This window comes from Medicago sativa, chromosome 1, assembly GCF_051527215.1.
Source record: "Medicago sativa cultivar Bolivia chromosome 1, Bolivia_mono, whole genome shotgun sequence".
Lineage (NCBI taxonomy): Eukaryota > Viridiplantae > Streptophyta > Magnoliopsida > Fabales > Fabaceae > Medicago > Medicago sativa.
The window spans coordinates 10,124,026-10,140,086 of NC_140749.1; the positions used below are offsets into that span (position 1 = coordinate 10,124,026).

Sequence of the window (16,061 nt, forward strand, 5' to 3'; positions counted from 1 at the left end):
GATCCGGGCACGAAGTCATTGCTAGGCTTGTTAAGGGGATGAATTAGTAAGAACATAGCTGGCATTCTTTTGTATAGTAGGACTATGAATTCATGACCATGTGAAGGCCCACAAATCTATGAAAATTATAATTGAATAAGATTTATTAACATTGTCTAAATTTCAATACACTAAACAATGAATATATGCAAATTTCAAGTTTCGCTATAAGTAGTCTAATTTGTGGATCTCCTTTTGACCATGTATGTTAAGAGCTAATGCACTTCTGTATGATAAACCTCTCCTTGAGATTTCATTTGTTTGTCTATGAATTCTTACGAGAAGTTCCTCATTCCTCAAACCTCCCATCTTCATTCTAATTAAATTGTAAACCTAATGAATCAATGCACAAATGATATTCAAACGGAAACTGGTCATAGTCATCACAGTTATTTTTTCTTCAACACCTCCTGCAAATCCTCCTCATAATCACTCAAACTGAAGTTTATATCAGAAAATTTAAATCAGTAAGAACTGCCATTCTTCCTTATATCAGAAAAGATTTTAAGAAACCTTCTTAGAGTCAGATAGCTAGATATAACATTGTAAATTGGCAAAGCTTAAATTCCTTGAAGAGAACACAAGTTGGCTAAATAAGCATCTCAAGCAGAATTTTCTTCTTTTTTTCTTCATTTTGGCATTTATGAAATATATCAAGAATCATAAACCTTGAAGCTTTCAACACAAGAACGCATCAGACCAATGCACATAAACATACTTAATAAAATCCTGGAGCCTGCAAGTTAAATAAAGCATGCAACTAACATTATAGGTTCAAAGGCATGCCTTCCTTAAGCATTAGAGCCTAATATATTCAATAAAGACATAACCAATGATTGTGACCAAAATCAAATTGATTTATACACCAGTAACGATCCAATTAATAGTTAACAAGCGAGATACATTGATCAATTTATAGTTTACCAGTTATCAAGCATGAAAAAATTGATACAAATAGAATATAGCGTGTAGTTTCCTGTCTTCACAGTTTGTGATTTCTTTTGTCATATGTTTCACCATATGCCACTTGCTTAAAATGTAAATGTAAAAAATCAAGTTTCATATTTTGAAGTTGACAGAATGTCAAACACCTACTGCTATGATATCCATTGAATTTCTTTAAGATAATTAGTTTATCTTTTGAGAGAGAACTAATTAAGGGATGCTATTTTGAAGTTGACAGAACATCACATACCTACTGCTATTCTATATTTGTGAAACTATATGGTGCTGACATGACAGGAAATATAATGCAACATTGTGATGTTTTAGGCAGCATAAGACAATATCATGTACATCTCCTTTCTTCCTTGCTACATAAAACAGAGAAACAGTTGACTTTGAGTAGGCTCCTCGCCAACAACAATCTCGGTAGTCGAATTCCCCTTGATGACCTTTTTCTCAAGATTCCGTGGTGTGTCGGTCCAAGAAGTGCTAAGTTCCCCAAAAGCTGGAGTCAACTATGGTTCCTCAACATGAAGATGCGCCATACCCGTCATAACTGGAGGAACTAGTGCATTAGCTTGTGCATGGAAATTTTGAAACGCTCCCATGACGAGCGTTGGGCCTCTAAACCATCTTTGCTAATGGCGAAATCCATTTCCAAACAAGCTTTTTGGATCAGCAGGGGATTCAACTTAGTGTCAACATGGGTGGAGTCTATATACAAACTACTCCTTCGGTTGTTGGTCGATCTTAAGCTTACGGCTAACCGCATAGTGTCAGGAGCTAGTTGTTCTAACTCTTCCCTGATTTTCTTGTGTTGCTCCTGTAAGCAAATCGTCCTCTCATCAACTTCCTTCTGCCTCTGAAGGATGAATTTCTTCTTCACTTCAAGATCAGCATAAGTCTTCGTAATGGCCAACTTGCTTGCCTGCAACGTCTGCATCTGATCAAGACCACGAGAGGCTCGATCACGTTGGTCCTTAAAACCCAGGTAACCCCTTGAAAGATCACCTATTTGGAGGGTAAGTTGCTTAAAAAGTTCTTGTTGTTTAGAAGTCGCCAAATTAGAAGATCCTAGTCGATACAGTGTGGTCCTGAAGGCCCTAACTTCTTCCACATTTGTTGTTGTGCTATTATTAGATTTACTGGCCCTAAAAACTGTGTGGTCCTTCCTAAACTAGTTCCCTTCCTTCAAACTAGTTTTTAGTCTTCAGGCTGTTTAGTGGCCAGTAATTTAGATTTTTTAGAATTGAAACTCACTCAGTATGTTCATTTTTTACTATCTTGATTACTAACACTACCTAATCCAGAAATTAGTGGAAATTATTCAAGTGAACTAGTATTCTTCACCTAAGTGTATGCTTTTTGGCTTCTCGCCTCAAGTCATCAAAACCTCCTAGCACCTCAAGGATGTCATTTGCCCTCAACAACGTGGGATAAACAAAACATAATATTTGGGAATGTTATAATTAATTTGCCGAATACAAGTGAATTTTTCTATAAATAATATTTGTGAATGCTATTATTTAATTTGTCGTGATTTTTCTCAGGAAAGTGAAAAAACCCTCAAGATAATCAACAATGCTGAGAGAATAATAACGTGCAAATGGCTGCAGAAGATGTGGATTGGTTCTTGAATGTACCGAAGGCATGTGATCTTTACCCTTGAAATTATGGTGAGGTAGACCACGACCTCTTGACTACATTCTCAGAGAGGTGCCACACAAAGATGAGCAGTTTTCATCTTCCTATATGTGAAATGATGTGCCATGCTTGCTACATATACTCGTTGATGGTAAATTGCTATTTCATGAAAACTTGACGACTCATGAAGAATTCCGGCTAAGAGCGAAAGCTGAATGCGAATTTGGGTGAAAATACTCCATAGTTGTATCAGTAGCGGTGTGCCCGTGAGAGAACAACAAATTGATAAATGAGATAATGGATTGTGATGCCATTTGTGCAAATTTTGATTTTTGGATTTTGTAACAAGGTTGAGTGTGTATGAGAGTAAAAAATTAAAATAAAAATTACATTGAACTCCATATTTTGCATCTGTTCCCTGTCTCTAATGAACATGTTATGTCTTTTATAATTGAGCGTGCCCCGTTTAAAATTGCGCAGTTAGAAGTGGAGTTTAAAAGCTTTGGATCCATCGAACCAGAGGCATCTAAGTCAGAAATAATAAGGTAATTTATGCCATTTATGGTGTTTCTTTAGTCTCGATGAAGTTTATCTGGAAATTGTGTTTGTCTTTGCAGTATCAGAAGTCCATTTTTGGCTTAGTTAAATACCTATTACTAAATTTAAAGAATAATGCAATTCATGTATGGTCCTCATTAGTTGTTGATTTAGATTCCTAAGACTTTAGCAGTAAATTGTGCAAGTTAAATCATCTTTTATATTGGAGCTATTCAAGTTTGAGAGTACGTAATATCAAGTTGAATGAAGTAATTCATAAATCTAGCATTGCTTCCGGTGGATGGCAAATTGTTACAAATAATATATAGTTATATACTACTCTTTAGAGCATAGAAACTTTTTCATTTGAAACTTTTGTGTATTCTCGTTAGCCTGTAGTTATCTTCCTTATCAAATTGGTGCAATGGTTGTATCAATGTTAATTTTGATCCCTCGTAAAATTATGGCAAGTTTTTCCATGGTTTATGACTCAAACAGAGCTTTCTAAATTTGAGCTTAGCCATGAGTATGGTTGTCGTAACTCGTAACCACAAAGTAAGAAGCGCCAACTATAGGCTTTCTTCATTTTATTGATACACAAAAGCAGAACTGAAGCTTTTACATTTGTGGTTTTTCCCCATATTCATGGTGTAGTCTTCTCATCTGTTCAACGAAAACATATGACCTTGAATGCATCACATAATGTCCAGATACAAGCTGGCAAGGAAACAACAAAGTTTTGAGGCATTCTTTTGAAACATCAATGGATTAAAATGTAGTCAAACAATAGTAGCAATAAGTTGCAAGCATTCAACACTAAACAATAATTTTTGCAATAAGTTTGAGTAAGATTAGTCAACGATATCGAAGTGGCCAAACCTCTTCATCTGCAATGAGTGCCAAACTGTAGGATATGTTCAAAAAAAAATTACAGTTGATCCTTCAACGTTTTTTCGTGTTAAGAAAGGTTTCGTTACGCATGTTTCCCGCAACATTGCCAAAGTTAATGTCAATGCCTTTGGGGTAGCCTATTAACAATTGTTGTGTATGAAAAAGTGGATATTGAACCATATAAATAAGAGGATTGATATATCCGCTACTTTAAAGTTTTGAGTAAAAATGTGGTGTTAATTTTAGTGTATCTAGTATCTAGCTCCAAATTTGAACTATTAAGTCAAAAAACTATTATTACTTGATGATAAATTTATTTGTTTCATTTTGACACTTTTGATCTCTGCAACTACATAGAGAACGTTACCAACAAAGAAAATAGTCCAGACAATGTTCAAAACCAAAATAGACTATGAGTTTTTTTGCAACCAGAAGATTTGTTTCAAGAAATCCCTTTGAAGCTTCCAAGAATGACCTGGGGAGCAAGGAAGTCCTTTCAACAGACATAGCAGAAGTTGATATGAAAGTTAACTAACATTAAAAACAATGAATACTAAAAATTAGTTATAATAAAGGTAGTATTTATGGAGAAATAATCACACGACACAACAGAGATAAGATATGAGTCCTCTCCTCTCCTCTCAACGTACAGAGTTATTAAAATTATGAAAACATAAGAAAGCAAGCAAAGTAAATTAATAAGACATTTAGGTATTAAATTCCTGTTGTTCTTGTTCCCTCATGCGGAGTCGATACTTACGTTCTTCTACCATCATCTCTTTGATAATAGACTTAACATCCAGCCTGGCTTGGGCATCTAAGATTTCTGTCATTTTAGCACGACCTCTCTTGAAAGCACGACCTCTCTTGGCTTCCTTGTCTCTCGACATCTTCACGGCTGTACTGGAGGAGGAGGCAACGCTGGAAGGTGTTGTGGTGAGTAGCGTTAGGGTTGAGAAGGGTTGAATTCCAAGGTTAGAGATGAGATCGGAATCGTTTTGTCCGAGACTCAAAGAAAGGAAGAGACGTTGATTGGAAACAGGCATGCCATTGATTTCTTGGATTGCGACCTTCAGCTGATGGAGAGGGGTGGCATTAGGGTTTACGTCTAAGGCAAACTTTTCGCCCTTTGGTGGCACAATGAATACCATTGCTACTTTAGAAAATTATAGATTAGACTTACCTAAACGAATGCACCCATAATATTTATAGATTAGACTTAGTTTGTTATAGCTTTTAAAAAAAGATTTTTTTTTAAATAATTGTCTTGCATCCGTTTGTTACATATTTAAAAAAAAAAATCAGAATCTAAATAAAATCTAAAAACAGTTTCAAACGATGGTCCTTGTTACGAATTAAAATAAAAGTGATTTTGACAAAAAATAATTTAGAGATTATAAAAAAAGGATTTTTTTTGTTACAAAATTAGTTCAATTTTTTAAGAGTAAATTACACTCCACTCCCCTCAAATTTTAAGAGTAAATTACACTCCACTCCCCTCAAAGATGCTTGAATTACACTCTCCTCCCCTCTTATGTTAAAATATAGGCTAAACTGCAATTTTCACCCCCTATGTTTCAAAATGTTGCGATTTTGGCCCCCTATTAAAAAAAATTAAAATTTGGCCCCTTAAGTCTTAAAATGGCTGAGAAGACGCCACGTGTCCCAAAAAAGGGGTCATAATCGCACCGTTTTCTAAAGATAAGGGGTCAAGAAACATATTTCCCTTATGTTAGGGGGTCAAAAGAGCATATTTCCCTAAACATGGGGGTCACTTTTGTCATTTTTTTTAATAGGGGGCCAAAATCGCAACATTGTCAAAGTTAGGGGGTCAAAACTGCAGTTTAGCCTAAAATATACACTTCCCTCCCCTCTTATTCAAAACATATTAGAAAATATTTCCCCTCCTAAGAGAAGCTTGAATTACATACCCCTCTCCTCTTATGTTAAAATCTACACTTTACTCCTTCAATATTTTTTTTTTAATTTCTAATAGTCTAGCAAAAAAAAAAATCTAACACACTTCGAAAAAAATAGTATTGCTGGTCTATTTTAATATATTCAAAATTTAAATACATACTTTTCGCTATTTTTGATTCACAATTTCATTATAATATAGTTTTAAACCCTATTATAAAATAGGAAACAACCCAAAATAAAATTAAAATACGCGAAAATTTACTAAAGACAATAAACTATGGTTATTTAAAATTTAATTTTATACTCTAAATTATAAAATTAATAGAAAAATATTTTAATTTAATTATCATTGATATTTAAATTATAAAGAAATTAATTTATTTTTCTTAAATGGTAGCTCAAAATTAATATATATCATAAAAATATTTATTTATGCAAAAATAGATTAAAGTGTAGTGCATATTTAATTATTAAGGGAGGAGGTTGTAATTCAAGCATCTATAGGAGAATATAAGTTTTACTTTTCAAGGGAGAGGAGTGTATATTTTAACATAAGAGGGGTGGAAAGTGTAATTCAAGCATCTCTGAGGGGAGGGGAATGTAATTTACTCATTTTTTAAACCATATTTTCCCTCTCCTCTAAAAAAATATCTATTTTTTGAGAAGCTGTTCTCAACAACTTCTCATTCGAAACTGTTTTTAGATTATTTTTTTTAGATTCTGATTTTTTCCTAGTTTTTACATTTTCTCTTTTCTCTTATAATTATTTTAGAAATATGCATCAATTAATTATTTTAGAAATACGCATTATTTACCTCTTTTCTCTTTTTACATTTTCTCATGTGTACTCAAAAATGTTGTGTTCAAATGCTTGTGACCAACCAAGTATTATTTTTATAAATGATGATTACCAAAATGAACACTCTTCCTTGCAAAGATCCACCAAAATCGTAATTTGACACCCCAAATTTTGAACTTTAAGTTCTTCAAGATGAAGCACCTCTTCTGTTGTGAACAACCCAACACCTTAGAAAGAAAATTTCCTTATGAACACCAGAGAATCCTTGTGAACTAGGGGATTTGAAATTGAGGGTTCTAGGAAATTCGAGAGGATTTAAGACGGTTCTTTTTCCGTACTAAATTCTATTGAGAAACAAAACAAGTAAATTGCAATGTTGATAAATTTTGGGTATTTTCAGAATCAAAAGCTCAAACTCTCCCATGAGGAAATATATAAACAAAACAAACATAGAGCGAGCCTGCTTGGATTAGCTTATTTGAGCTTATCTACTAGCATAAGCACTTGTGAGAATTTGGAAAACTTATGAAAACAGTTGATAATAACATGTACACAAGCTGAAAACAGCTTATTTCTATAAGTTCTTATAGCTTTTTAAAACAACTTACATTATACAAAAACATTTTCACTTTATATTAGATTGTGTTATAGAAATAGTCTATTCATGAGAGCTTATTTTAATAAGCTGTTTACTTAGACGAGGCTATAATAACAAGTTATTTTCACCAAAAATAGCTTATGCAAATTGCTATAGATTATACAAAAAAAAATGATTTTTTTTTCTATCTTATCTTATTGAAATAGCTTAACCATAAACACTTATGCTACAAGCTATAATATTGCTCATTTTTCTGCTTGTTTTTTTTTTTTAAAGAAGTGTGTTATCCGGGTTGTTGAAATTGTCGTCGTGAAGAGAGAGGGCGAGACACATCAACAGATGACACGGCGGCGAGGAAGAGCGAGAGAGAGAGACAACGAAAGCAAACGAGAAGACAATGTTTTCTTTTTACAATTAGAGTAGTGATATTTGAACAACCATCTGAGACAACTTTTGATGACAACTTCTTTTCTCTCTCTCTCTCTCTCTCTCTCTCTTTTCATTGGTTAAAAACAATGGAGAGATAAAAAAGAAGAGAGAGAATAAAAGGATAATGTGAGTATGAGAGAGAAAGTTGTCAAAAAGTTGTCACAAAGTGGTTGTACAAATATCATTTCTCTTACAATTATTTGTCTGTCTGTTACGTGGGTACATATTGGGGTGTATACATATTGGGACCCTTTTTAAAATAGGGAACTTCTAAGGTACACTCACAAAGTGAGGTGTATCGGTACTCTTGTTTTATAATTTTATAAATTAACGATCATTTTTTATGTAATAAATATTTATTTGTCAATACTTATATTTTATAAAACAACATTTTATAAGAAAAAACATCATTTCATTGTTTATAGGAATCATAATAATTTAATAATCAATGTTCTCAATTATGAGTGATAAAAATTATAAAAAAATTAATTTTATTTTGTTGACACATTTGATGAATAAGATTTAGTTATTATAGTTATAAATGATAAAAAATAATATTTTTCTTCAAAAACAACTCATTTAACGATTAATTTAAAGAGTGAGTGTACCGGTACACTCAAATATATTGGGTGTACCATAGAATTTGCCTTTAAAATATCCCTATTTTTTTAAAATGAACTTTCAGTCCTCATATTTTTAAAACCAACTTTTTGGTCTCCTTTTTTTTTTTTTTTTGTCTCCTATTAAACCAAATCTTGTGATTTTTTTTATTTCCCAGCATTTTTTATGTGGTGCCTTCATTAATGACGTAACATTATTAAGTTGGATAAAATGATACCTCATAGAATATAATTTTCATCTCTCAAAAAAAAAATATAATTTTCAATTCATTATTTTCAAAATTAAGTTATTTAATTTTGTAATTTATTTTATTTAATATCTAAAATAAATGAAAATTAAAAAATTTAATAAAAAAAATGAAAATTTATCATATTTGCGATCTAAACCCCAAAAGCTTGATCCCCACGTAATATAGGAAACCTAAATACTCTTTGTAGTAGTCTAGGAACTCACAAGTAAATTTTTATGTCATCCTAATCGTTTGACCTAACAAAGGTATCATTATAAAGTTCAAATTAGCCTACATATCTTTCTATAATACGAGAATTTATATACTCCTAACAAAGGTATCAACCAAAGTGTCACGACCTCATTTGATCACACACCTAGTCAAGTGAGCGTCGAATTTTGTACGACGACAACAAATCCACAACATGTACCAAGAAATTCACCTTTTCCAACCGAAGGAGGAATGAATATTTCAAGAATTAGAGAAGGACTACTAAGAAGATTTGCACTGTTATGTTTTTCATGATAATATAATAATTGTACTAGTAATCTAGTATGTTCTCCTGTGTTCTGTGGGTTGTTTTTATGTTTTCACAAAATACTAGCTTCATAAGGATTTATAACTATTTTGTACTCGTTATTTTTCTAGTTTTTTTTACCATGCTTCGAATGTTTAATGTTAGTGTTCATACCTTCCACATCAACTGCTTTGGCTTTTATATGAAGAAATGCCACTTCTGTGTAACATGATGAGCTGCAATGTGATGTGAATTTTAGTCGCAAATGATGATTCTTAAATCTATGCTTGTTGTCTTCACATACATGGTATGATATCACATTAAATTTAATCTTCAGCAATTTCATGCCATAATATCTGCAAAGATTGAGAATATTAATGATTCGTTCAGTGCTTCATGCTATACTCGTTGAGAAGAGATTGTGATTTGTCAGGAACGGCCGGCTAATTGGGATAACGTTCATAATGAAAGTGGAAATGGTCAATTTTTTTTTTCTTGTCCGAGGTAATATAAATAGCTACCATCATTCTGTTGGATATGCCCCAACCTTGATTTTCGTGTGTCTGAGTTTTTTGGAAGCCAAGTCTCAACTTATCTCGCTCGGCTATTTTTTTGTCTGTTGAAAGAAGGTCCCTACTCCCTAGATCACTTCTAGGGGATTCAAAGGGATTTGTTGAAACAAAAACTTTGGGTTTCTAAATGGTCGTGGAAGACTAAAAACGGGAGTTCAATTAGTCTAAAAGTGCTGCCGCTGAACCGGGATCTGTTTCACTTGCTGACCCTGCTGGGTTATAATGTGAAAACCCAGAACTTCGCTAGGCTCGTGGTAAGTACCCTTCCCTGGCAAACTCAGTAGGTAGTTCTGCTTCTATAGGTTTGCCTCCTACTCCCAATTTCAGCTGAGATAAGTGGAATGCATGATGTATCCTAGCTTCAGCTGAAAGTTGCAGTTGGAAAGCCACCGCTCCAATTTTCTTAGTGACCAAGAAATGACCATAGTACCTACTGTATGTGCATCTGCGTTTAAATTGGCTGAACGCACGTTTGAATAGAAGCTTGTAGTTGTAGCTTCTGCATTGGTACACGATAGTGAACCCCCAACTGCAGTTCCAAATGATCACCTAGCTGAAAGTTTATGATGCAGTTTTGATTTGAAGGCATAGAAACCTGCTTGTGGGGTTGAATCTTCAATTTGGGTGTTGGCACTTGGAGAATGATCTTCTACTCAGATCTTGCCTTTTCTTTTGTTTGATAAATAAGTTTAATTAGTGATCTGTAGAGCAAGGAAAGGGGCAATGGGGTCTTCATGCAATGGTTTAAAAGGTGAGGAGAATGAAAGATTATCTAAACAGATAGATTGAGAATACATCCTAAGCAAATCACACCCCAGGAAATGTTGAGAAAAAAATGAAAATTGAATGCAACAGGTATAAAATAGCAACCTCCAATTCAGTTATACTAAGAAAAATAAAGAAATATTATTTAGTTGTATTTTTAAAAGTATAAGGTATTCTCCAAAAGTATAAGGTACACCACTCACTGTTTAATGTTGAGGTTCTGCATTATTGAAAGCTTCACATAGAGGACTAAGTGGTACCAAAAATAATATTCAGACTTCCCACACCAGCCTTACTCCAAAAATAATATTCTGACGACCCACACCAAGGGGGTTCAGTGGTGATCAGCATACACAATTTGATAGTCATATTGATTAGGTCTTCGCATGTGTAGTCGCCAGTCGGCTGCAAGGACGCACAAAGGGGAACCGAGCAGGGCACAGAGTCATTGTTAGGCTTGTAAAGTGGATGTGGTGTCTGAACAAATTGATTAGAAATTCAAATCAACATGACAAACACTATATAAGCAAATTCAAATCAGTAAGAACATAATTGCCATTCTACTATTAAAACGATAATTTAATAAGATTTAGTCACATTATCTAAGTTTCAAGACATTATAAACAATGAATATATGCAAATTTCAAGTTTCACCATAAGTGGTCTAATTTGTGGATCTCCTTTTGACCATATATGTTAAGAGCCAATGCACTTCTGTACGATGAACTTCTCCTTGAGATTTCATTGGTTTGTCTATGAATTCTTACGAGAAATTCCTCATTCCTCAAACCTCTCAAGTCTCATCTACATTCTAATTAAATTTTAAACTTAATGAATCCACACACAAATTGATATTCAAACAGAAACTAGTCATGGTCATCAAAGTTGTTTTTTCTTCAACACCTGCTGCAAATTCTCCTCAGTCACTCAAACTAAAGTTCATATCAAAAAATTCAAATTAGTAAGAACATAGTTGCCATTCTTCCTTGAACACATGTGGGATGAAGTTAAATATTTTAAGACACCTTCTTAGAGTCATATAGCTAGATATAACATTGTAAATTGGCAAAGCTTAAATTCCTTGAAGAGAACACAAGTTGGCTGAATAAGCATCTCAAGCAGATTTTTCTTCATTTTGGCATTTATGAAATATATCAAGAATCATAAACCTTGAAGCTTTCAACTTCCTTCTGCCTCTGAAGGATGAATTTCTTCTTCACGTCAAGATCAGCATAAGTCTTCTTAATGGCCAACTTGCTCGCCTGCATCATCTGCATCTGATCAAGACCCCGAGAGGCTCGATCATGTTGGTCCTTAAAACCCATTTGGAGGGCAACTTGCTTAAAAAGTTCTTATTGTGAAGAAGTCACCAAATTAGAAGATCCTAGCCGATACAGTGTGGTCCTGAAGGCCCTAACTTCTTCCACATTTGTTTGAATCTCCCCTTGGAGTGTTTGAGATCTTCCTCAACAGTCGAGGAAATTGGTGGAGGTGAGTCATCGTCACCAAAATACCGGCTCAACTCTTCTTCAGGAATATCCTCTGGAGGAAGAGGTGGAGGATTTGGTGAAGGGACTAACGACTCAGAAGCAGGACTAAATGGAAAATCTTGCTCCCTAAATTTTTATGACGGATATTCTTCAGGAAAAGTAGAGATGACAGCTGAGAGAGTCGAATAAAAAAAGTCAATAGTTGTTAGACAACCTATCAACATTAAGGCCATGAATTTACTTTACCTTGTCAACCGATTCTGGTAAAGACTCAGTATCAGAGATAACAATCCTTCTCCTGGAAGATTGTCGAGAGGTATTCGTTTTTTACTATCTTGATTACTAACACTACCTAATCCAGAAATTAGTGGAAAATATTCAAGTGAACTAGTATTCTCGACCTAAGTGGATGCTTTTTGGCATCTCGCTCAAGCCATCAAAATCTCCTAGCACCTCAAGGATGTCATTCCCCCTCAACAACGTGTGACAAACAAAACATAATATTTGTGAATGTTATTATTAATTTTCCTAATACAAGTAAAAAAAATTATAAATAATATTTGTGAATGCTATTATTTAATTTGTCGTGATTTTTTCTCAGGAGCGTGAAAAAAACCTCAAGATAATCAACAATGCTAAGAGAATAATAAACATGCAAAAGGCTGCAGAAGATGTGGATTGGTTCTCGAATGTAGCGAAGGCATATGATCTTTACCAGTTGTTAAAGACAAATTATGGTCAGGTAGACCACGACCTCTTGACTACATTCTCAGAGAGGTGCCACACTAAGATGAGCAGTTTTCATCTTCCTATAGGTGAAATGACATCACTGTGAATGATGTGTCATACTTGCTACATATACTCGTTGATGGTAAACTGCTATTTTATGAAAACTTGACGACTCATGAAGAATTTCGGCTAAGAGCAAAAGCTGAATGCGAATTTGGGTGAAAATACTCCATAAGCTATGGGGTGAATTATCTTTCAAGTGCGGAAAATAGGGTATTAGTTGGTCTTTTTGAATTTATTAGTGTTTAAGGTGATGAAAGAGTTGGACTTGCATTATTGTTACTTTACCAACAATGATAAATTTATAAATATTGATAACAAGCTTGAAGAAGAAATTAAAACCCCATTATCACGTGTTAAAAGTCATTCCAAAGAGCATTCCCGAGAACAAACAAAAGAAGGACAAGGAAATAACAATGTTTTGAGGCCACACCTGAGTAAGACTATGAGTATGATTAATAGTCTTGAGTTCTCAGAAGCACATACCTTTTGCTGCTTTCACATCATTACATATGGGTAATTAATTTTTGCATATGGTCGGAAGGGAAGTAGATAGTTTTGAAACATCAATGGATTAAATGTAGTCAAACAATAGTAGCAATAAGTTGCAAGCATTCAACACTAAACAATAATTTTTGCAATAAGTTCAAGTAAGATTAATCAACAATATCAAAGTGGCATAATATATATGGTTAAGTGCATGGAAGGCGTTTATCAAATTTCGGCACTAAGCAAGAGGTAAAGTTGCATATCCTGCACACAAATGAGTGTCAAACTGTAGGATATGATCAAAAAAATTACAGCTGATACTTCAACAACGTTTTATCGTGTTAAGAAGGGTTTCCTTACGCATGTTTCCCCCAATATTGTCAAAGTTAATGTCAATGCCTAGGGAAGCCTATTAACAATTGTTGTGTATGAGAAAGTGGATATTGAAGTAAGAGGATCGATATATCCACTACTTTAAAGTTTTGAGTGTGGTGTTCATTTACTTGTGTGGATTCTCTAGTACCTAGCTCCAAATTTGAATTATTCAAGTCAAATAACTATTACTTGATTGTAAATTAATTTGTTTCAGTTTGACACTTTGGATCTCTACAACTACATAGAGAACTTCACCAAGAAAGAAAATTGTCAAGACAATGTTCAAAACTATAGACTATGAGGTTTTTTGCAACCCGAAGATTTGTTTCAACAAATCCCTTTGAAGCTTCCAAGGATGACCTAGGGAGCAAGGAAGTCCTTTCAACAGACATAGCAGCAGTTGATATGAAAGGTATTAATAGTAACTAACATTAAAAACAGCGAATACTAAAAATTAATTATAATAAAGGTAGTATTTAGGGAGAAATAATCCACAGACATCACACGACTGATACCACAGAGATAAGATATGAGTCCTCTCCTCTCATCTCAAAGAGTTAATGAAATTATGAAAACATAAGCAAGCAATTTGTGTTTGAAGCAAAGCAAAGTAAATTAATAATAGGTTTTTGGTATCTGCTTTTCTTGTCCCATTTTGAGGCTTTGATACTTACGTTCTTCTTCAATCATCACTTTCAAACGAGCCTCAGCATCCAGCTTCATTTTGGCATCCATCATTTTCATCGTTTTGGCATGACATCTCTTGACAAGACGTTGGAAACTGGCGTCCATCAGCTTTAGATCCTCATCATCTTCAGGCTCCACATACCCCGGCAGCAGCTTCTTGCCAAATTTCTCCCACCTCTTCCTATCTAATTCCTCCTTCTCCTCCTTGCTTAATTCCTTCTCTTTCGCTTCCTTGTTTGTCACGGCACTGGAGGTTGCCCCGATTGTTTCCTCTTTCGCTTCCTTGTCTAATTCCGACTCCTTCACGGTACTGGAGGAAGCAACGCTGGAAGGTGTTGTGGTGAGTAGGGTTAGGGTTGAGAAGGGTTGAATTCCAAGGTTAGAGATGAGATCGGAATCGTTTTGTCCGAGACTCTGAGAAAGGAAGAGACGTTGATTGGAAACAGGCATGCCATTGATTTCTTGGATTGCGACCTTCAGCTGATGGAGAGTGGTGGCGTTAGGGTTTACGTCTAAGGCAAACTTTTCGCCGTTCGGTGGCACGATGAATACCATTGCCAGCTACGGTGTGGTACGTACCAAATTATGCCACATTCTCCTTTTCAATACTTTTCTTGATGGGGTGAGTAGTTAGACCTCCTGATATTTGGAGTGAGTAGTTTGGTTTCTTGCACAAGTTTGAGGAGGTGTGTTGGATTAGTATTTCAAGGGATTTTAAAATGCTTTTTATTATAAAAATGTTTTGTGTTATTCAATTAAGACTTTTTACATCTTAAAAAAAAAAGTTGTGTCGTATTCAATCAAGATCACTCTTTGTCATTTATATTGAATCAAAAAAAGACTCTTTGTCATTTAAATAAAGTGTTGCGGTATTCAATCAAGACTTTTTGTCATTTAAAAAAAGTTGTGTGGTATTCAAAATCATTCAAATTTCGAAGGATTGTTTAATAAATTGGATTGTGATGGATTTTGTGGGATTTTTTAGTGAAATTTTAGAATGAAAAAGTCTTTCATGAAAACATGAGATTTCTTAGGATTGTTTTTTTTTTTTTTAAGATTTTACTATCTCTCTCTTATCCCTTCTTCCCCCTCTCTCTCCCCCATCTCTCTCTTCTCTCTCTCCCCCTCTCCCTCTCTCTCTCCTCTCGTAAAAAAATAAAATAAAATAAATAAAAGAGTTTGTATTTAGAATATTGTGAAAGCGGGTGTGTTATAATCATTTTTTAATGAGTCCTTAAAGGTTATAAAATCCATAAAATCATTTCAAATCCTTTAAAATTCTATGGTGTAAATTCATTGAAATCCAAATTGTAAATCTTAATAGTCTTTTAAAATCATGAAAATCATTCAAATCATCCAAAGTCTTTTAAAATCCCCAAGACTTTTTTAAACAAAAATTGTTCTTTAAAATCCTAATCCAATACACATTTATATTCAAGGATATATGCATTTAAAATCAAGACTTTTGTTTTGCTTAACTAACTATCATTGCTTTAAAATTTCATTTTTATGCGGCATCTAAGTACATGACAAACAACGAGCACAAGAGTTTCACTATTTTTTCTTTCCGAAAAAGTTTTTAGTGTTTTTTTGGTCGAGTAGTCAAGCGGGTAGAAATTCACTGGGAATAAATAGGGTGTTTGGGACTGATCTTGCATATATAATGTAATGTCCCTACCAACTGAGTTAAACTCTCAAAGACAAAAGTTTCATTGTTTTAATAAA

General features: G+C 34.0%; 1 protein-coding gene across 1 annotated transcript; it reads right to left on the reverse strand.

Moving 5' to 3' along the window:
- Positions 1 to 10,637: 10,637 nt before the first annotated feature.
- On the reverse strand, positions 10,638 to 14,996 carry LOC146952502 (uncharacterized). The gene is made up of 2 exons (XM_085702679.1): positions 14,324 to 14,996; positions 10,638 to 10,983 (listed from the first exon to the last, which is right to left on the reverse strand). Exons 1-2 carry the CDS (start codon positions 14,889 to 14,891, stop codon positions 10,958 to 10,960), a joined length of 594 nt encoding a protein of 197 aa, XP_085558805.1. The 5' UTR covers positions 14,892 to 14,996; the 3' UTR covers positions 10,638 to 10,957.
- Between the last annotated feature and the right edge of the window lie 1,065 nt (positions 14,997 to 16,061).